This window comes from Carettochelys insculpta, chromosome 21 (genome assembly GCF_033958435.1).
Source record: "Carettochelys insculpta isolate YL-2023 chromosome 21, ASM3395843v1, whole genome shotgun sequence".
NCBI lineage: Eukaryota > Metazoa > Chordata > Testudines > Carettochelyidae > Carettochelys > Carettochelys insculpta.
The window spans coordinates 8158029-8181335 of record NC_134157.1 but is presented as its reverse complement, the minus strand read 5'-3'; the positions used below and the strand labels follow the sequence as shown (position 1 = coordinate 8181335).

At 40.9% G+C, this 23307-nt stretch overlaps 1 protein-coding gene across 1 annotated transcript; it reads right to left on the bottom strand.

Moving 5' to 3' along the window:
* Positions 1-2688: 2688 nt before the first annotated feature.
* Positions 2689-21982, bottom strand: TNFSF8 (TNF superfamily member 8). Its single transcript, XM_075015853.1, has 5 exons — positions 21788-21982; positions 14808-14853; positions 10392-10463; positions 3781-3852; positions 2689-3246 (listed from the first exon to the last, which is right to left on the bottom strand). The coding sequence occupies exons 1-5, from the start codon at positions 21980-21982 to the stop codon at positions 2795-2797; spliced, it is 837 nt and encodes a 278-aa protein (XP_074871954.1). The 3' UTR covers positions 2689-2794.
* Positions 21983-23307: the final 1325 nt, after the last annotated feature.

The window sequence follows — 23307 nt, the reverse complement described above, 5'->3', positions numbered from 1 at the left end:
GCTCTAGAGGTCTTTGGGAGTCCTGCCAGAATAGGGACTTCAGGGTTAGGCTACCATGCTTACTAAAGGAACTTTGCATAACCAGCGTGTCCTGGCACTGAGACTGAGCTAGACTGACTGAACACTGGAGAACAACTACCTTTTGAAAATTGGTTTCCATTGAGACTTTGGTGTTCTGCAACATGTGAAGTCTAGGCCTGTGGTATGGTGTGTCCTCCAAAGGCTGCCGCCATTCACCTTGCTGACCTGACATGCTGTTGTGCAATGGACTGGAAGAGGTTCCTATTATGTTAATGTGTTCAGAATCAAGAAGAAGACAGGTGTCTGCGTAGCGAGCGAGGAATGAAATAGTAACGTGTTTTGGAATCTGCAGCAAAGTGTGGAGTGCAGTGCCTGTCCCAGGGCTTTGTTTTAATGCTAGACACATGACACACATTTAGCTGAATGGCAAAAGTGTACTCCCAAACTTGCATGATGTTATGGCTGCAGTTGGTGCCTATTTCTTGGCCATGGCATAGTAGGTCCAGACTGGTCCCTCCTGCCATCCTGCAAAGCCAGGGTCTGATCACCCTAATTTCACTCTTCCATGATTTCCCCCATTTGCTGAAAGAAAAGCAGAACCTATTGTTCAGGATTTTTTAAAAAGAACCCTTTTATCCTTCAAATTCAAAGTCCTCTTTGTGTAAAAATGGTGCTCTTGTATTCACACTGGCTGAGAAATCTGCCCTTGAAAGTTCTTAAGCAGGATGAACCTATTTCAACTTCATTGAGTTCTACAGAGATGAGGCAGAAGTGCAGGCTGATGATGAATAGAAAGACGTCATAGGCCATCATAGATTTTTAAGAGCAGAGGGATGATTGGATCCTAGTGAGGGTCTCAATGTATGGAGCTAGGTGAGTGCTGCAACAATGTATATTCCCTTTAAATATTCATGATTTTATTGCCATGGTATCTGCAATCTCTTACACTCATTTTTTTTTGCAAGTGTGTGAAATATTTTTCACATGAATGGTTTCCAAAACAAAGAGTGTTGTGAATTATCTAAAAGATAACAGTCTAATTCAAACAGAAATTATTTTGAAGGAGTACTATGGCCTATGAGATATTGATCTCTTCTGACCTTGAAATGTATGACTCATGAAATTATGTATTTACCTGGAAATTCTTGAGCAATTATGCATTTGCACAGATTAAGTGGATGTGTTTTGAAACCTCTTTGTGTATTCTGAAGTCATCCAATCAGGGAGTAGAAACCATAGCATGTGACTGAAGTGACTGACTTGGGTGACCAGTCTCTTAATACAAATAATTACAAATATCTCTGAATGTACTCATACAAACAATACATCAGAAAAACCTGAATAACAATATCTCTAGTAAAAAAAACTGTAGTCTGTTTGGGAGAAATTCACAAAGACAAAAAAGAACTAAGTCCACTAAAATGCATTGTGAACAACTCTCGTCACATGGTTAAAACAAAATACATGTATGCACGAAGAAACTTTATATCAGTAGGCCTTCTATAGTGAAACAAGAGGATGATTTAGTGCTTGCTTTCTTAATTTTACATTTCTGCTGTCACCAGTGTTACAGGAATTACATTTTAGCAAAACATGTTTAGGAAGCTGGAATTTCAGGTAATATTCTGATTTATAGTACTATTGATAAATAACTTCACAGACTGAGAGGATGGGCCTCTCTTGTAGAAGCCCTTACACTTAGCAGTAGCAGACACAAGGCCAAATCAAAACCACAAAGCAGATTCTGTTCCAAATGTCAGATGTCAATATTGGACCACATCACAACCCTGATTCCAAAAATTCCCAAATAGGGGTGGTCAAACTCCAGAGCTCAATCTAAAATGTCACCAAATTGTTTTGTGCAGTGTTTTGTGTTTTGTGCAGTGTGGGCTACTCCTTCCTCCAGTGAGTCTTCTAGAAGCAAGCTGTTGTGACATGCAGCATACCTTTAAAACTTGTCTTTACCAAGCACTTCAAAATGTACTGTGAGGGACAACCCTGTTATGAGGCACACGGATTATTAGTACTACTTTTAATATTTGTATTCTGCATGTACCTAGAGGTCTCTCATGAGATCAGCATCCTGTTGTGGTGGACATTGTACAAAGACATAATACCTGCTCCAGAGCGCTTACAATGGAAATGTGAAAGATGGACAAATGGTGAAACACCATGCGCAATGCCACCCTGCAGGTCAACAGCAGAATGGGCCTGAACAGTGGGTCACATTGCTTTCCATGACTTAACTTCTTCCCATCTCTTTGTTTAGTCACGCTGGCCACAGACTCTCTCACAGATTCAAAATCACTAGCTCTCATTGCAAAGAAAGGTTCAGTTATTGCCTTTGACTGCTTGTTTTGGAAAAAAACTAGCTCAAAGACCTATTGTGTGTAACTCCGAAATCCTCAGGTGATAAGAGGTCCCATTCCCCATGCACGAGTCACCCTTGCCCAGTAGCATCTGTCAATGGAAGATATCAGATCTCATTTTCAGCATGGAAAGTTTTGATAATTTAGTTATTTTTCTTTAGAGGAGCCATTGTCGCTTCTGCGGGTCACTTGCTGGCCTTGTTCGTGAAAAACATACATCTATCATGGTAGCGATCCCACTCTCAGCCAAAGCAGAGTGTTTTCCTATGACTGTTGGGCGTATGATTTAGATTTCCTTTTTGGGCACTTGGAAAGTTCCTCATTTTCCCCAAAGGATGAGGGAAAGTTTGTCAACTGGGTATTGTCCAGCAGAGCCGTTGTTATTGCAAGTAGGTGGCTCTGAATTACAGGGAGCAGTTTATGCACTCCTCACTGTATCTGAGGATTGCAAGAACACTGTCATTGGGAAGAATATCGAAATCCAAATATTTGTATTGCTCAGTTTTTATTGATATCCAGCTATCTGCATCTAAGTTCATCAGATGGAATATGGAGAGCTCCTGAAATATCCTGTTAGGGTTTGCAATAGATGCGCACTGCTGAAATACTGTTTGCCTGTTGCTGTTGAAACAGTGTGTGAATAATGTTTGCTTGTAGGTTTTGTTATTTACCAGCAGTTCCATCTTTAGGTCGATTATGTCACCTGAGAAGTTGGTGAGATGAAAGTGCAAGTTACAGTAGATCAAGTACAAGCCTGGCCTCTGGATCACTGGGTCTCCATCACTGTTGTATGTGATGTCATGGAGAATATGGTTTTTAGTCCATGTCAGCTTTGGACTATTTAATGGCCTTTGCACTAGAAAGAAAAGGAGAATGAGACAATGCAATATACCAATCTGTTATATTTAGACACAAAAGTGAGAGCTTGCTGGACTTATTTGCTGGTAAATGGTAACCATGCATTCTGTGATTCTCCTATGGGGGATACCAATGACTCTTCTAGGACTGAAGATGAAAATTTTGAATACTTCTCTTCCCAGCTTAGCTCCCCTGGATCCTATATACGCATTTCAGGTAGGCAGGAAATCCACCCAATACAAGCAAATGTAGTCAAAATGTTTTCAGGAACAAGTGATGGGAAAGAACATGGACAAACACGAACATGGAAGTTTATTCAGTTTTTGTTTTCATCGTTCAAAAACAAAATATTTGGTTGCTGAAAACATTAACAAAATTTTAACTGAAACCCCCAAATTTCTTTTCAGAACAAGAACTATTTCCATGTCAATGTCCATTTAGAAAATATATAATTTTCCATGGGAAATTTTTCTGATGAAAAATCTTCAGCCAGTTGGAGATGATAGAGCCTCCCTTAAACTTGATCACTCACCTTTCATGTAAGCAGCTGCTTTCTTAAAAGAAGCGTTCTGTAAGGTCATTAGAACAGCTTCTAAATGAATTTCTAGAGGAAACAAAAGGTAAATAGCCATTGCAGTTTCATTTCCATTAGAGGGCTTCCTACCAGCACTCTTTTGCATTGATTCTCCAACCCACACCATCACAAATAGTTTCCCATACCACATAAAAATACAAGTCCCAGAGTCCTCAACACAGCTTTATCCTATTCTAGCTTCATTTCACTTTTTCATGAGCGGAGTATATTCATTCTTGCTTTAGCTTCACTGATGTCAGGAATGGCTTTAACTCAGTATTGCTTTAAACTCCTTCTGCCAAAACCCATATGGAATAATTCTCAGCTGAGGAGGTCAATAAAAATTTAAAAGAGACAACAGAGAAAGAACCTTAAAATACAGAAAACATTAACCCATACATTCATTTACTGGGAAGTAATAGATCGGTGTTCTGGGACATAATTATCCCCATTGTACTGCAAGTGACTTAAGGGCTGAAGCACTATTTTCAGAAGAGACTTAGGCCTCTAATAGTCTCCTTACATTTGTAAGTCACATCTGATGCATATGCAGATAGCCTATCAATATAACTATGGTAGTTAGGAGTAGGCCTTTACTTTATTATTTTTTTAATGATAAAGTTATACTGGTGCAAACTTTAGGGCCAGGGTTACCATATTTGACCTTTCAAAACCAGAAAGTATATCTCTTTCAGAATCTACCAACTCACATTGCATTAATGTACTATGATACTAATACTGATACACTCCCGCACAGGGGTGTCCTCTTTTTTATATGGTAACCCTATATGGGACCCATTTACACTGGGATAAAGGTGACGTGTGTATATCACTTCTTCCCTGTTCTGTTTAAATTGTGACAGTAGAAGTACATTAGTGACTTGCTCTGCTTTAACTATACCAATGTCGTTAAAACGGTACAGCTGTTCAGATAAGGCCCTGCTTTTGAAAAGGGGATTTATGCTCGTGCAGGCACTTTACACAATTTTACCCTATTTCTTTATCATTAGAGCAACCTTACAATGGTCTCAAAGACATGCAGGGGAGTTTGATGACTCTCTAGACTTGGAAGTTGGTTGGTTACTTCATACAACACATTTTGATTTTTGTATTATGTTTTTTCTTGTGTAGTGTAACCTCAAAGGTACTGAGATCACTGAAAAGGGAGAGCGAATGTCTCTTCTACAGCCTTGACTGTCTTAGGTTAAGCAGTAGAGCACATAGCCTAAGATTGCAGGTTTATTTGCCAGGGTCTGTTGGTCTTCCAATACCAATAATGAAAGAGGAATTAGTGAGCACCTTAAATCAGTCCAGGAGCTGAAGATGGGGAGGAACCAATGTAACCATTCAGGGCAATTCAGTAAAATCCAATAAAAATGCCTGAGTCTCTTGATCTTCAGACTAGAACTCCTATTTGTTCATTTTCATATCCTTCTCTGTCAGCTTATTGGAGCTGTAGACAGAGGACAGAAGGGCCATACAAAAAGGCCAACAAGGTTTTTTTTAGTGGTTTGTGAACTGTTGCCATAGCCCCTTAAGCATTATGAAACAATTGTCCCTTTTACATTCCCTTTCTGAGGTTTTATTTCCATTGTGCACAATGCATTTCCCCTCCATCCTTTTCTGTGATGATGAGGCAATAAGAAATGGCTAATTTTGCAGTGAAGTGTGAAGCTGAATGACTCAAATTATGCAATGGAGGGGTGATCCCATGCATACTGCCTGTGGACTGAATACCGCAGCGCGTAGAGGAGTGTATTCCTATAAGATGTTCTACCATTGCTCAAAAACAGGAGAACAGATCCCTCTACTGGGCAAAATTAGTGCAGCATAGCTGAATGCTGTCAATAGAGAAAGGATCAGAGGGGTAGCCGTGTTAGTCTGGATCTGCAAAAGCAATGAGGGGTGCTATGGCACCTTATAGACTAACAGAAATGTATGAACATAAGCTGTCGTGGACAAAGACCCACTTCATCAGATGCAGGTCTGAAAGGAAAGAGAGAGAAAAGAGAAACAGAGAAGGAGCGCATTTCACATTCCACCACAGTTTGGAGACATAAGTTTGAAAGCCAGACTTCTTCCCTTCTTAATCAACAAGGTCAGCTATTGCTCTCTTGATAATGTCACCCCCTAATTCTTCTTCTTTTATTGATTACTGCAACATCCTCCTCTCTAGCCTTGACAATCTTACCCCACTCCTAGCCATTCAGAAGGCTGCTGGAAAGACCAATTTCCTTGACCATGTTGCACTTCTTTTGCATCATTTGATGTATTCCCTCTTCTTTATCACACCAAACAAAAACAACTTTTCTTCACTTCCAAGGCACTTCATGACCTCTTCCCACACTATCTATCATCTCTCCTTCACAGTTGATGCTTGCCTCCTGTCCAGCCAAGGTGTCACCCTCCGTTGTGCACTTGCTCCATGTTCAAACAAGCGCCTGCATCCATTCTCCCATGCTGCCCCCAGGCTTGGGCATTGCTCCCCATTAATGTCTGCAAAGCTAATAATAAACCTTGGCTGTGATACTGACAAAAACCTTGAAATAGGCTGCTGGCATGCTGAAATCCTTGCCTGTTTTGCTGACCAATGCTGTCTTATTTTGCCTGGAATTTCTCCCTCGACCTCCACCCCTCTGTTTATGTCTACCTATCATCTCTTGTTTGATATTTGGATTGTAAGATCCTGAGGTGGGGCGTGGATTTTGTTCTGTGTTGTGTACCTCCTTGCACTGTGAAACCCTGACTGTGTTTCCTGTGCACTATGGTAACACAATAATAAATAGTAACAATAACTATTTCTTTGTGATTAAGACAGAAAACCTTTCATCTCCCCGCCCCCACCCCCCAACCTTTCCACCTCACCTTCAGCTTCCCTGAATGTCTGGGCTATAAACTGGGTGTTATCAACTGAGACAGGAAATATGTTTTCAGATCATTTCCTCCTGAAGGGTGATGGATGCTTTCACATTGTATGTGAAAGCCCCATTGACCAAGTCATATAATATTCCATGGGCATAAGTAAAACTTCTGGCTTCTAACCAAAATGCGCATGGAGCATTATCTAGTGGCTAAAATAGGGGAAACAGAAATCAGGGCTCCTCCATTCTGTTCCTGGAGTTGTCACTTACAAAGCCAAATTCTCCAGCTGTGAAAGGGCATTAATGGAGCTGTGTCAGTTTATGCCAGCAAATAAATTGGCCCAAGATATGCAATATTATGCAAGTCACTTGCACCTTTTTGGGCCTCACTTTTTCTTGTTAAACTGTCATAATACTTAACTTCCTTGCAGGATTCTTATGAGGCTTTGTTGATTATAGGACCAACTCCTTCTGTGAATTACACTGGTAATGAATTTGGAGTAACACCACTGAGATCAAAAGCGTTACTCATTTTCACAGTGTAAAGGAGAACAAAATGAGCCCAGTATGAAAAACTAGTTGAAATTTTCAGATAACATTTGCTATAAAAGTATAAGAAAAGGGATCCTTGTGTCTAGGTCTCAAGAACATCTGTTCAACCTGACTTTTAGGTAAGAAGATACAGATTGTTTGTTATTAGGGCAGGCAAACGAGAGCAGTTGAGCAACTGCAGATAATCTTATTTTCTGGTAATTTGTACTGTCACAATCTTTGTATTCATACCGCCAAGCCATTGGTCAGACAAGTTACGAGCACAGGAGTGAATAAAATTAGGTAGCATTAAATATATGTCACAGGCTGGGTTTTTCAAAAGGGTGAAGGGTAGGTAGGTATCTATTGCACATGGAAAGTCCATGCGAGTGGAGCATGCAGCTCCTCCAGGTTCTGTTGAAAATCCCAGTCAACAACAGACCAAAGCACGTGTGACAGATTTAATGACATTGCTTTGTGCACTACTGGAAATCGCCTGGATGGCACAGTGATTAGTAGACTAGACTAGACTAGACAACTTATGATCTATCCTAGGTACCACAACACTCATCATGCTGAAAAGTAGGGTTTTGTAATATGCATTCAGGTCCTGGACCCTTAAAACGTCATCTATGCTGCGTGAAAGTGGAGTCTTAACAGAAACTCAGTGTTATTCAATGGAATTCACCCTACAGATCAGAAATGCCTTTGTAACATTTAAAGTTCCAGAACTGTAGGCTCTGATGATCACAAAAACAATGCTGCCTTGAAATAAAGAGCCTGATCTTGCAAAGAGCTGAGTACCTCACAATATGTTCTCAGGAGATTCAAGGCACCTCTTACGATCAGCTTCAAGCTGAAGTTACTGTACCTGGCCTTTGCAAGCCTGAGCTTGCTTCCATTGACGTCAGCAAATTTTAATAACATTTATTTGGTGACATCAGCTATGTTTCTGAGAAAACCAAGATGGAAAAAAAAAGTCCGGTTATAGAGTAGCATTTCCTGAGTTCAAGTTGCCACTGGGGCTGCTTATAACATTTTTCAGTTTTGCTTCTCTAGTTAGTTATTCTGATCTCAGTTGGCCCAGTGCACATCAGTGAGGTTCCATGTGTGTAAATCTAGTGTGAGTGTGATCAAAAGCATGGGAATATCAGTGTATGCAGGGTCTAATTTGCCTATATACAGTGGTGTAAATCCAGAGTAACTCGACTGAAGTCAATTGGGTTACATCAGTTTTAAGTCTCAGTAAAATAAGAGAAAAACAGGGCCAGAGTCTGGAAGCAGGGATAAGGGACTCTTTGTTGGCTTCATTCTTGTCCCCTGAGCTGTGTGGTACCTGAAGATCACATATAATGCTAAATTGAGGAGAGTCTGGCAGTGGAAAAGAAGCCAGAGAAGGAAGGTATGTGAATTATTCCGTCCTGAATTTGCTGCTTATGTTATGAAAATCTCAACGTTTGTTTGTCATTGCTACAGATGCTGGGAGTAACTTACATGTGGCTCGCAAAGGACCCTATCCTGCAGAAGGTGGTATCTGCTTGCTGAAAGAGGTGTAAAGCTCACACAAGCTTAGCTTAAGTCCTTGTGGTCCAGCTCAAGGGATGCTCCCTATTTGATGTACCCAATAGAGCTGCTTTGTCTATGGATCATGCGTTTCAGCTGGGCTATAACCTCATCTGCAGTAACACAGAGTACACATCTTAAATTCCATCATTTAGGCAAGAAAGAGCGCATCTCTAGCAGGTACATCAGGTTATTCAGCAGACTGTAGCTTCAGGACAGGAGGAATCTGAAGGCTATACATGTGCACCTGTGCTCTCTCACGTACACACAGAGCATAGTGAATCCAGCCACCAGATGGAGCATTCTGGCAACAGGATGAAGGAAAATCCCAAAGTAAACACGAGATGACATTTAAACAAGTTGGTTTTAGCGGATGAAGTTTACCCAGTTCTGTGAAAGTCTTTTGCATATGAGAAATCATCAGGTTTGGTTGTAGCTTAAGGAGTTGAAGGTTTGTAAACCTTATGAAATTATTTAGTGAGTTCATGAGTTCATTTTATTTTAACTATTATTTGAACCAAAGCTAGCTAAAGAGACCCCTTTAACTTGGGACCTGAGACCTATATGTAGCATCTGGTAGACAATGTATCTGCTATTTGGCTAGCCTCTCTCTCTTTTCCATCTGTTCATCTTGCAGGATCTCCTAGGGGGGTGGTAAACCCAATAATGTTTGAATCACATCTAAACCTACAGTTGTTTAACTGTCTTTGAAATTAGGCAAAACAAATTCACCCATCTCTAGGAAATAGCCGCTTAACTTTCTAGAGGATTTTAATTAAACCTGTGTGTTTGCTTTTGTGCCTGCAAGCCACTAGCAGATACAACACCCATTGTTGCTGCCAGATGCCAGGGGACTGTATTAGCTGAGTGGAACTCTGCAGAAGGACATTTGTGTACAGGTCTTACTAGGACAACTTTATGGAGGAAAGCCGGCAGCCGTGGAAAACTGCATGATTGAGATGCTAGGTGTCCTCAGTCACTTTACCTCTCTCTGCCTTGGTTTCCCTTTCCCCCTTTTGACTCTCTGGCCTTTTACAATGTAAACTCTTTAGGGCAGGAACTACCTTTCATTATAGGCCTGCACAGTACCTAGTAGAATGGGGCCATTGTCTCTAGGCTCTGTTTTAATACAAATAATCATAATTAATCAGAGCTGATGGGAAAATTTCCAAGTGTAGCAATGTTTTCTTGGAAAATGATGACTCGGTTGGATTAAATAGGTTCCACAGGAACATGGCGATTCTGTCAAACCTTTCACCAGAAGATAAGCTGGCTGGGCAATCTGCCTATCCTGCTTTCCTGTTATCTGAGCTGCTTGCCTGACTTCCCAAGCTTCTCAGTCTCCCAGCTGGGGGGAAAGTCTGAGTTCTTGTACATCACAGGCTATTAAAGGTAACCCAGTGACTGCTATATTGAGCTAAGCAGCTTATTTTAGACTAAAACAGCTCTTCTACCTAAGCATCTCACTTCCTATGGTAGTTGGTTCCAGGATTTAATTACCGTTACTACTAGCAAGAAAAGGTTTATGTCTAATTTTAAGCTATCTGGGTTCCACTTCCAGCTTCTTGGTTATATTACTCCACACTTATTGCGTTGGGGGTTATGCAGGGAAACCTGGTTTGAAAGGAACCTGAAGGGCTTGCTTAGCATTTGTAAGTCCAAATTTGCCACCATCCACTTTTTCTTCTAAAAGAAAGCAGAAGGACAAACAAAAATGGTTTCTATAAGCGGGGACTAGGAAGCAACTAGAGGGAAACAATATACCTGCTAAACTCCATACTCATATTGTTCCAAGATAGTCTTCTCCTGCTCACATTACATATACACTCAATATGACTTGCGAGGATAGATCAATAAAGTTTCAGTCTCTGTATGTCTGGATAGTGAATTTCTAAGGAGTCTTTTATCACAGGACTGGATTCTGCTTTCAGTTATGTTGGTTTTTGCCCCAGTGTTACTCCAGAGTCTTCAGTGGACTTGTATTGGATTTTGTCTGATGTAAAAGAGACCGGATTCAAACCACTAGGACAAAACCATACTCTCCCTTTTATTGGTGTTCTATTGGTATCAATTTGGATTTACTTTATTAACTTCACGGAGTTTATTCTCATTTACTCTGGCATGATAGAGATCAAAATATGGCATGCAGTGTCTAAGCATGTAGCTGCTAAAGAATTTCAACATCTTACTTCCAGGCATGAGGTATCACCTGGTATACACCCAAGTCAATGACAGCAGAATTTGGTGTCATGGCTTCATGACCTAGAGAAGTCAGCAAGCCAGAGAAAAAGAAATGGAAGAGACATGATATATGGGAAGGCTGGTGGAGCCCTGAAACCTGACTTTCACCAGACAGCTCCTGACAGGCAGAAATCCCTTATTAAGTAGAATGGTAGATGTGTATCAAGAAATGTGGAAGGCATTTCACAACTGTAGAGAATACGTTTCAGGAAAGATTTATTTTATAGTGATCTTAATTTTTTTCCTCTGCTGCTTATGCCATTCCACTGAATATTGAATAGAGATTTAGAGATGTTTTAGTGGCACTTTTTCAAATAAACATTTAATTAGCTGGCAATGCATCCCTCTCAATTAGCTGCCATAAGATTATTTCAGTCCTATCTCCTGAGAATTGACGTCTGAGTAAGAAATGTGTACACCTGAATAAATTTGCTCTTATGTATCCATTGGTATTTATTTAATAATGTACAAGAGGATGTAAAATCTAAATGAAACATGAGATGAAAATGTAGTGCATGTTTTTTTCTAGTACTGAATCAACTCATATTCATAGCATATGTCTAGTCCATGGTGAATTTGCCTGATACACTTTTTAATTACTTGATCTCCTGATGTTTTTTTTCCACTGTACTCCCGTCTTTTTCAGGACATGGGCAACCATATATCTCATATTTCCCAGCTTTCAAATGCATGATGTGACAACCTAAATAATGTTGGTTCTCTGAACTTAATCCAGAGAGGTGATATTTTTTTTCTGCATGGAATATATGTTCTCATTTATATGAAGACCACTTTACACCAATTGTGTCATGTAACAGGCCTTAAAAGCACACAACCATATCCCACTTTGGGTATGTTTACACTGCAGCTGGAAGTCAATCTTCCAGCACAGATAGACATACCTGTGCTTGTAGGCTTGGAGTTAATGTGCTGAAAACACCAGTGTGGTTATTCCAGTGCTTGCAAGCACAAATTAAATTGTGTATCCATGGTCCCAGGAAGGACTGGATGTTTAGCTTGGGATGCCACCTGTCACTGTGTCTACGCTGGTTTTAGTGAGCTGGCTCAAGCCAAAAGAGATCATGTATGCCTACATGCACCCCAAGCACACTTTCCAAGTCTTGTGCAGCAATACCCTCAGACAGACCCATTATTATTATTTGATTAACTAAACTTGCAATCATACCAAATTGTCACTCAGCTCTTTCATCCTTTACCTCTTCCCTTCAGCAGAGGTAACAGTGGCATTTTGGATTTACTACCAAAATTCAGGCAGAACTTCTGCCATGAGTGGATATTGACCTAATGGCCAAATGGCTTTTGTTTAATGAAATGACAGCTTGTAAGCTCCCTGAGACTGCACATTCCTTCAGTCTGATATTCCCCAGGTTAGTCTTGTTGAGACAGACCAATTGTCAGGAGCTGGCTGGGAAGGAATAAAGGTTTTAGCTTATGTAAAATCACAGAATCATAGGACTGGAAGGGACCTTGAGGAAGGTGTTCCTTCTAATTTTTTCCATCCATGGATGGAATAAATTTTGTTGTGTACACCAAGGCTTGTACAGATGTGAACTGCCATTAGAACACATGCCGCCAGCTGTGGGCAGCCGTTTGTGCTCTCTGTAATCAGCTGGGTGGCACCAGAATTGCTTTTGGGTGGCTGCACAGGTGCTCAGCTTATGGAACACTGCTACAGAGGTCATCTAGTGTAGTCTTCTGCCCCCATGACAAGAGAAAGTATTATCTAGGTCATCCCTAAGAGTGTTTTTCTAACCTGCTCTTAAAAATCACAATTGACGGAAATTTCACAACTGCCCTAAGCAATTTATTCAAGTGCTTTGCTACCCTGGCAGGAAGTTTTTCCTAATGCTTAACTTAAAAAACCTTTGCTGCAATCTTCTCAAAGGTTAACGAGAACAATTTATCTCCCTCCTCCTCCTAACAACCTTTTAGCTACCTGAAAACTGTTATCATATTCCCTCTGTCCTCTCTTCTCTAGGCTAAACAAACTCGATTTTAATAATCTTCCCTCATAGGTCATGTTTAATAGACTTTTAATCCTTTTTCTTGATCTTCTCTGGACCTTCTCCAATTTATTCTACATGTTTCCTGAAATTTGGCATCTCGAACTGGCCACCAGACTCCAGTCCAGGCTAATCAAAATGAAGTAGAACAGAAGAATTACTTTTTGTGACTTGCTTTAACCCCTCTGGCTAATACAGGAATAAATGAGAGATCCTCCTGCACTGCAGAAAATTATATTGTGCCTTTATCTTTGGATTAAATACACACTAAGAGATCCCCAATTTCATTGTACCTGATTTTGATCAATTCCTGTGTCTATGGCAAATATTGGAGCTCCCTTTAATTTGGGTGCAAGTCTGAACTAGTGTAAATTAACATCACTGTTATGAGGTTATTGACACCACTTTGATTTAAAAATAGCCCAGGTTTGGTTCTCTGAGTGTCTCTTTTAATCCCTATTATCACACAACCAGTGCCTGCCTATCCTTCTCATGAGATTATTGTGTAAAGGTAAGAAATAGTCCAGCCTTGGCTGATGATGTTTCACATACCTTCTGGGACCATTGCAAAACTTACTAAGGGTCTGATATCCATCTCAGCTTCTCTGGTGTAAATGCCGGGTAGCTCCACAGAAGCTGAATTAGTAAGTGAGGTGACTAAGACCAGAATCTAGACTTCAAGGATCTAATTGTCTCTTTACACAAAGCTGTTCTTGTAAATTAAAACCTTGGGTTATTTCCAGAGAGATTCCATTTGAAAACAACACAATATTATGAGATATTGATGATACTGGGAAGCTTGTGATGGTTTAGTTGGCATGTGACAGCAGTTTGGTCTCTCTGGATAGCCTATGTATTCGGCCAAACATGGTTCTGAGTTTCTTCTGGGTAGGTGCTCACCAAGAGCAAGGATGATAGTGGTTAAGGCACTGGACTGGTACTCAGGAGTTCCTGGTTAAAGTCTAGACTTCTGCACATGAACTCTGTTGGACCTTGGGCTAGCTACTATAAATCTTTATAACACAGTTCTCCCCTCTGTAAAATGATCATGGTGCGTCCTTTCTTCCTGCAGGTGGAGATATTTGCGAGGAGCTGAAATACTGCTGATGGGAGCCCCTATAAATAGGTGGGTAATGGCAATGAAAACATCCAGTTTTACGATAATCTAAGGGAAAGCAAAATATTGGTTCACTGTATACACTATTCTCATTAGAATTCTCTCTACCTCTAGGTTCTGTTTTCCCCATACATTTATTTCTCTTTCTGCCTCTCCTACCACCCTATTTTTCACCATCTTCCCACTTTCTACTACCCTTGTTCTCCTTCTTTCATGAGTCCTTTCCTAAGCCAAACAAGAAAACAATACTATCTGAAGTCATATCAAACTTGTGACCCATGCTGTGGAAGTGGTTTTGACAGGAGTGACAAATACCCATTTCTGATAAAAACAGAGTAAAATATGTTTCTGTATGTAGGAATGCAGGACCAAGCTGTCTGAGTGCTACCTTATAAACAGATTAGGGTTCACAACCTCTGGTAAAAAACATACCACAGCAAAGACAAAAAGTACTTGTTTTATGCACAACCACGTACTAGTTTCTGGAGAGATCTAGTAATTTGTAAGCTTTTTCCTCTGGCTTGGTTTTCAGAACAAGAGGCAAGTTTAGATAAATGATAAAGAGTTGACAAACACTTTTCATCACCCTGGATGATATTTCCATTATAAACCAGGCAAATTATACTGATAATCAGTTACGGGTCTTACCTTCTTTCTGTGGATATGTAACACCGTGCTCTTGGGGAGTGAGGCCCTGAAAAGAAAAATAAGGGAGCCAATATTTATTCTAGGGGCTATGAACATTTGAGTTCAACATATAGAGTGGTTTCAAGATGTTTTCTATCACATTCTGTCCCTGATGAGTGAAACTCAGCCTGAGCAGAACAACACAAGGTCCTATCCCTTACTTGTGTCACAGGGTGTCCTACAAGCAAGAAGTGGGTTATTCCTAATTTTGAGTCAACCTCTACTTCTGGGTGGGACTAGAACCAGAAGTGCTGAAATAATAGGATAAAGGATCTTTGCTCAGTGACCACAAGGGAAAATGCCCAAAAATGTCTAGGGAACATACGCTGTTGAGAATACCCTGCCTGGCCTACTCTAGGAGACTCAAGAGCAAAAGGTTTGGGTGGCTGGAATTAGCTTTTTGGGAAAAAAAATCAAAAGTTTCTCAATGAAACAGAGCCTGACTCTGAACTTTCTGAAAGAGGCCCTCTCTACTGACGATCTGGAAGATGGAGAGGTGTAAGAAGTCAGAAGACAGTGGGCTTAAGTCTGGGGAATCCTGCACTGGTGAGATGGGGAGGAGCAAGAAAGTTCAAGAGTTTAAAAAACAAACAAACAAACTTGGTTTAATGTTCTGTAAATCTGTCTGAAGCAGAAAGATCAGCCTTGTCATCCCTTTCACACCAGGAAGTCCGGAAGTGCTGGTCCATTAATATTTTTAATGTAACACACTGTCTAACAGTGGCTGCAACCTCTTTCTGTGACTGACCCACAATTCAGCTGTTATTGTTTTCATCTATGGCACTTCCTCCTTTGTTCTGTACAGCTAGAGCTCTATCAAGGTACTTATGTGACTCTTGTTACCATAACATCTGAGGCCTACATCCCCAAAAGAATTTAAGGAAATCAATAGGAGTTAGGTGCCTAAATTTGTGAGTGTCTCACAGCCAAGAAGGGATTCTGTCTTCAAAAAATCCCCATGCAGTAGGGAAAATTGCTAGCTTCACTGAGAGAGAAGAGAGGCATGGGGCAGGGTGTGTGGCTTGCCCATAATCACTGAAAGGGGTTGAGCTGAGTATTAAACGAAAGTCTCCAGTGTTTCAATCCAGTGCTCTAGTCACTAGACCTCTTTTCCACTATAGGTCTCCACCACCCAGGAGTCAGAGCATTAATTCTCAGTGCAATGTACTCTGTTCTGTAAGGAGTCAGGGTCATTTTGCCACACAAAGAAGGAAATTTTGCATCTATGACCTCATTTCACTACATGGAACCAGACAATTGGTTCACTGCTGCTTGTAGCGGACTGTTTTGCAAAGCAATGGAGTCATTAGCACTAAAGCGAGAACTTTGCCTTTCAAACCTTCTTCAAAGATGGAGTTTAGGGGAAAATATATATATAAATTTGATGGACTTGTGCCTTGACTTGAGGGAAATTAAAATGCACCAATGTATCACATTTCCTCCTGGAAAATCTTAGAATAAATGGAAAATAACAGATACTAATGTACGTTGTTTTGACAACAAGTGAGGAGACACCTAAATAAAGCTTTAGTTTTTGTTTCTAAATGGTATTGTGTGGGTTCCCCATCCCCTTCTCACAGCAAGAAGATTCTGTTTAATGCTGTACTTTGAAATGTAAAGCATTCCCTTTTAGGTACTCAATGAGATGAAATTGTACTGCACAGGCTGGAGAAAATGTCATTAGAAATCTGCAGTAGCGCTGGGTGTGGGTGATGAATGGTTTCCAATCACTGCAAGCAGAATGATTTGCATTTGGTTCGTTAGAGAAAACGATAATCACACGACAGTGAAAATCGGCTTTTCAAAAATACCTTTATAAAAACTCTTCAGAAGCCAGTCAGCCTGTTGTCTCATTTCTCATTGAATCAAAATCTAATAAATTGTTTCAGTCGTTCTGCAGACCCCTCTCCCTACGAGAAAACCTGACTGGAAAGGAAGAAGACCCCTAATAATTCAACAATTGTGCACTAACAAACATGGAGGTGGGGGGGGGTCATTTCTGGGTCAGAGGCCAGAACATGCCCTGCAGAAGCTATGAAAAGTGATGGATGAAGAGAACGGGGAAAAAGAAACATTCTCTTCCCACATTCTTTGCCTCTTTTTAAAACTGAATTTTAACGCTGGGCCAAAGTGAGGTAGTAAAACTAATCATCATTTACTTGATATCAATGCACTTGCACTGCCATGTATCTGTTCTAAAATTTACTGTGTATTTCTTTGGTTATGTCTACACAGCCAAGTTATCTTGAAATAACAGCAGTTATTTCAAAATATCTTTGGTGTTGTCTAAATGACGCATCTGCTGTTTTGAAATAAATTCAAAATAATGGGTGTGTTATTTCAATTGTGGGAAACCTCATTCCCTGAGGAATAATGCTTGTTTTGAAACAGGCCATAATGAGCTCAAATGGCAGAATTTTGAAACAGTGCTATGGTCTGGAAATGCTATTTCGAAATAGCCAAGTGCTATTTTGGTTTTCACTGAAGCGTGGGATTGTTATGAATCCTGTATAAAGATACTTTCAATACCCTAGAAAAAGGCATCATAGCAGAAGCATTAGGAGGATTTTTGGGGTAATGACATAATTCTTACAGGCAGAACCAAACCTAGGACTGTCTGCAGCTTAATATATAAGCTCTACATCAGCTAAGGCCATACAGGACAGTCATTCTTTCTCTCCATTAGTGATCTAAGCACCACTACAGGAGACAACGAACCACATCCATGCCATTGTTTTACACTTCAACCAGAGCCATGCATCCTAAACATCTCTAAAAGCCAAGCTCTAGGTATGAAATCTTGGTTCTATCAAAATCAATGGGAGATTTGCCCTACGATTTCACCCTATTTTATTTATTATTAAACAACAACAGTACCCCATGTTTTTGTCTTTTGAGAAGTGCAAAAATATGGAGAAAGAAAAAAGCTAATAAATGAATCCCAGCCATTACAGCTAGCCTCCATATTCTCACAAGGCCTGAAAATAAGCTTTTGGTATACTTGTTACAATGGAGGCTGAAAAATGTATGTCCTGGTTTCATAAGCATCATGCTACTTCATGAGGTTGATGAATTTCCACTTCATATGGCTAAATTCAGTACCTAGCACAGTGACAAACATCAAAAGGTAGCGGCAATAGTCTGTATCCCCAAAAACAACGAGAAGTCCTGTGGCACCTTATAGACTAACAGATTTATTGGAGCATAAGCTTTTGCGGGCAAAGAACCACCTCTGACCTGCATCTGATGAAGTGGGTCTTTGCCCATGAAAGCTTATGCTCCAGTATATCCGTTAGTCTATAAGGTGCTACAGGACTTCTCGTTGTTTTTGGGGATACAGACTAACACGGCTACCCCTCTGATGCTTGTCATCATGATACTTCATCACTTTTCATCTGTGAGCCCCACAATAGGTGAGCAACATTACTCTTATTTTATATATGAGTAAAACGAGGCAGAGACGATCTAAGCAGCTAGCCCGAACTCTCATACAGTCAAGGGCAGAACTCTGAATAATGAGTCACAGCACCTGGCTCAGTGCTCACACTTGACCTGAGGAGACATCTTTACAAATGGAGGAAGAAATACAAAGTGTTTTTTGTTCTGGTGAAAGTTGCCAGGCTCAGAGCCTAGGACAGCAAAGGCTGCTCATGTGGCCTCAGTCCCGTTTTGTACCTAGCTCATTTTCCATCGCTCATTTTCCATTCAGTTCTTGGTCTCTGCCACGTTTGCCCACCAGAGGGCAGTCTTTATTACATTGCAACCTGTCCACGTAGGAGAAGGAGCGAAATTTTTAGAAGTCACCTTAGCTAGTGTACTAAGCAGCTGTCCGATGGTCAGTGCAGAATGGGGCTGGATTCCAGCTGGTGCAATTGTTCTAAACTTTTAATTATACTGGGTTTGCATACTAGCTCATTCCATATATAATTACTGGGGCACATACACAGAAAATTTTATATCATTGCAGTAGGAGGGCTGAACAGTTCAGCGGGGGTGGTGGGGGGCGTGAGGGGAACCTATAAGGTTAGAAACATTTAGAACCTCCTGAATTTCAGAGAGGTCATCTATCCTAGTGTCCTGGCCGTGTATGTAGCTATGCTGGCTGATAAAAGTACAGGCCTGGAGATGAGCAGGAGCTACTATTGCCATGCTTACCCAACACTTTGGTACAACGGGGTAACTTAAGGGTGGTGATCCATAATAATTATTGTTTGTATCACACCTTCTGCCCAACATGCTTCACTGAGTATATACTTACGACAGCAATGAAATGCAGCCATTTCTGTTGTGAAAGGCATCCGTTTCTCACAACTGCAATGAGAATGGAAAATTCTGTCCCCGGCTTCCCATCCCCATAACAAATCCTTCCATTTTTATGAAAAAACACAATCTCTCCCTAAAGAACTATGCAGTGGAAGGTGCTTTATGTATCTCTCATGGCAGCATGAAGGATAGAGTTGACTCTGTCCCAGGCTATATTCCCAAGGAGTCTAAACGTACAGTGCTGTGCTTCAGAGGAGCCGTGTTAGTCTGCTTCAGCAAAAGCAACAAGGCGTCTGGTGCTACCATAATAACTACCAATTCTATTAAGACACAAGCTTATGCCTTGATAAAATCGTTAGTATTTAAGGTGCCATTGAACTTGTTTTTACACTGCAGCCCTATTAGAGAAATGGATGTGAAGATTTTAGTGTGTTATGAAATGCACTAGGACAGTTTATTATTTAATTACATTTGAATTAGCTCCAGAGAGCTGATTGGATTTATGAATATTTATTTACTATGGTCCTCTATGTTGTATAAGCCATGTTCAGGGCATCTCAATTTCAAGTTTCCAGATCTCCTGTGCTTTTAAAAGGTGATTTTCATGTTCTATGGGAGGGTAGTCCTTAAACCTGAACCATTTTTTTAAAGTGGAAATTTGTTAAGAGGGAGCTTTTCAAAAGCACAAATGAGGGTTGCATGCTAACTTTCTTTGACCATCAACAGGCATTAACTATCTAACTGTTCTGTGTGCCTTTGGAAATCTTCCATCAACCCAACAGCCCACCCTCCCCACCCAAGCAAGAAAAATCAGAGGCGCTGCATCTAACTCAAGACCACGGGTGGGTGCAGTGTGTCATCGACTGAGCTCTATGAGCCCTGTGGTTCAAGTGATGACAAACACTTTTGTTGAAGAAGGCACCTAGACTAGAGGCTCTCCTAACTCACTCGCAAAACACATAGCTCTTAGAGGAGCTCCTGACCCATCTTGCACTGTGTGTGAGCATGGGGGAAGCCACATGTTCCAAATGAGAACCGCTGAAGAATCAGAGTTCATCAGTTGGGCTTGAAGGTTAGTCACTTCCCGTGTAGGGAAAGTAAAGTGTCCACAGAAAGCTGATTTAGGCATATGAGTTCTTGGGGTCTGGAAAGCAAGACCAGGAGATATGTTCCTTAATCCCCAATTTCATCATGTGGAATAAAATTGCATCATGATTTTCTGCATCATATACCTGAGCTAGAAGTTTGCTGTTTTTCCATTTTGCAAGCTCACTTTCCAGAACCCCTGTGATATCATTTACTCTAAAATGAACAACCTTAATTCTTCAGTATCATTCCTCTGGCATTTAGTAAAAGAGCATTTATCTTGATGTGGAGATAATTTAGCATTAATAAGTATTGTAGGAACCAATATTATGTGGGAGCTCTGAAGTAATTAACCAATCCATTATTTAGGTCTTACCTTAATGTCTTGCTACATGATTAGTTTTTTAAAATACCTGACTCCCATTGCTTATGCAATTTTTACTTTAGTGTAACAACTATGAGCTCAATTATATGACTTGTTATTTATGCAGCTATAATAAAGAGCTGAAATAGGCCCCAGGGTTTCATTTTTAAGTAAATTCCAGCTAGATCCATGCACAATAGATATAGTAATTCAAGGGGAATGAACAGGATTGACATTTTTCATTCAGCTTTCTCCTATAAAGCTGGATCTTTAGCAACTGTAGCTTTCCTTCTAACAGGTGCACAAGTGGGCCTTCAGTTCTTGGATTTACAATACAATTTCCAACCCACTGTGTGAAAGCCTGGGGCCACTGCAGCTATGGGCAGAATTCCCATTGATTTCAATAGCTTCAAGATTTTATCCACTAAGTCCAGAATTAATTGCATGGAGAAACATAGCCCCGTTGCCTCTATCCTGAAATCCATCATTGCAGCCCCATTCACTCCAAGATCCAGCTCACAACTGTCCTCTCTTATTTTAAAACAATTCCACAGGCTTGTCCCCAGTCCAGCCATAGAGTCCCTCATTTTTTGTCTACCACTAGACCTGGACTCCTGTCTTGTGCCTTCCCTCAAGGACACTACACTCACGTGCTTTATCTTCTGCTGTTGAAATCTGAATTCTTCTGTTATGCCTTTGGTACATTGCTCTTCCCCTCCTGCCCCACACCCTCCATAAACTACCAGTCCTTGTAAATATATGGTGACATATGCAGGGGTTCCTTAGGTCGATAGCAATCACTAGAGCAGTTTGGCAAAGCAGGAGGGTACAGTAGGAATCATTACGTTGGATCAGACCATGGGTCCACCTAGACATGCCCCACCTCTGATGGTGGCCAAACCAGGTGAATCAGAGGCAGATCTAAGAGTCCTGCAGTAAGAACCTGCTCTCAATAAAGAGTTCTTCCTAACCATGCCTGACAGTTTATGTCTTGGAGCATGAGGTTTTCCACTTCTCTTGTGTGGAGGATACCATGCCCAAGAAAGTAGCATTGAACTTTGACAAATAAATCATTTCCTTACAATGTCTTTCTTTCTCATCTTCTCTTTTGCTTTTATCATCCTAATCTATACTTTTAGGAAGCACTAACTGAATTGCCAGTTGCAAGACCCCTTTTAGTGAGTGGGAGGAAAAAGAGAAGGAAGGAGAAAAGCTGGCAGTGACTTACCTTCCTCTGAACGATTAAGACCATGATGGTTGTGAGAGCAAATACAAGGCACACTGTGAGGGAAGCCGTGGTGAAATAGAAATATGTTCTAGTAGTTGTGCTGATCCGCCTCGAAGCAGCTTCTTCAGTGGCGTTCATGGCTGCTTCATGAGACTCATTCACCTGGATAAATGTTAGCTCTTGTGAGGAGCACATTCTTATATAGCCCTCAGTGTATCACTTTGAATCTCCTCTCTTGCAGATTCGCATTCACAGCCCATGTCTGTTCCTAGCAGGATTTTCCCCCTTCATCCTGGCTCATGTGATCTGGAAAAAAAGCTTCATCGCTCGTTGTACGAAGAAAAAGGGACACGGGGGCGTGAGGCAGGATGCAGCCGTGAAGCGAGGAAGGAGCTTCATGTTCTCAAGCAGGGATTTCATGAAGCCAGCCTCTCAGGCTGCGCCGGGGGTTTCTGATGTCAGAAGGTGAATGGTAACCAAGCTTGACACCTCCCCTCCCCCCGCCTTCCACCCTCTTTCTGTGAAACTGAGTGCACGGCAAATGTTGTTTCACTTCCTACTCAACTGCAGTGACAGTTCAGTACAGTCAATAACCCCAGCTGGTACCTTCCTGTTTCACAATGTAGTTCCTTCTCATTTTCACTCAGGTCTTATGGGTCTGTGATCTCCTTTTCTCTTCTGGGTCCGGGTGTGATTGAGGTGATGTAACTCTGGTGACCATCAATCATTTCTTTGGGACCACTGGGTGGGAATTTCTTATGTGCTGAGCTGACTTAGGAGCACAGGTCCCATTGACAGTAAGTGGTACTTGGGCTCCTAAATCACTTAGGACATGTCTATATTGCAGCTGGAAAGTGTCTTCCAGTCTGGAGAGACTCGCACTAGCTTTGATAGAGTTACTATGCTAAACATAGTAGTGAGAGCCTTGCATTATAGGCTGTACAGCAAAGGTCTGACAGCAGCAATGATGCTTGAAGATACAGTTTGCTGGACTCCCTCCATGGGGGAATCCAGAGACTAGCCCACTGAGACTACACAATGTTTGTGCTGAGACTGGCTATCACATTGGTTTCATTCAGTGTCTGGCACACTCAGACCCCTTTCTTGGGAGCCCCTAGACACCAGCTTTAATAAACACAAGGAATAATTTTACTCCTACTCTAAAATATATATAAACATTATAAGAGGCAGGCAGGCAGGTGGTTACTATGGTTGTGATGGTTGTGTAAGTAGACAAATTAATGACTTTTAGTGGGGAAAAAATGGATGTCTTTGGTCAAAGTCAGTCCTAATGAAAGGCACAAGACACTCCCAGACTTGTTCCTCCAACCATTTTCTGCATTAAGGTGAACTTTGTATTTTTAAATAACTCTTTAAGTTGGTATTAGAAGACCGCACTATTTTTACAAGTGTCACTTTCTCCTAGAGGTTCTCAGCAGTTATCCAATACAAAAAAAGAATAACGTCTTCTTCTGGGATGGTTCCTTTTCCTAGTACCTACTCAGCCTACAACAACATAC

Excerpts from the sequence above, each read along its gene's own strand:
- TNFSF8 (XM_075015853.1), bottom strand. The coding sequence starts at position 21,982 with ATGTGCTCCTCACAAGAGCTAACATTTATCCAGGTGAATGAGTCTCAT. Across the intron at positions 3,853-10,391 it reads TCAGGTTCCTTTCAAACCAG|AAATTCATTTAGAAGCTGTT; the intron begins GTTTCCCTGCAT and ends TGTTTCCTCTAG. Across the intron at positions 3,247-3,780 it reads AGCAGCTGCTTACATGAAAG|TGCAAAGGCCATTAAATAGT; the intron begins GTGAGTGATCAA and ends TTTTCTTTCTAG.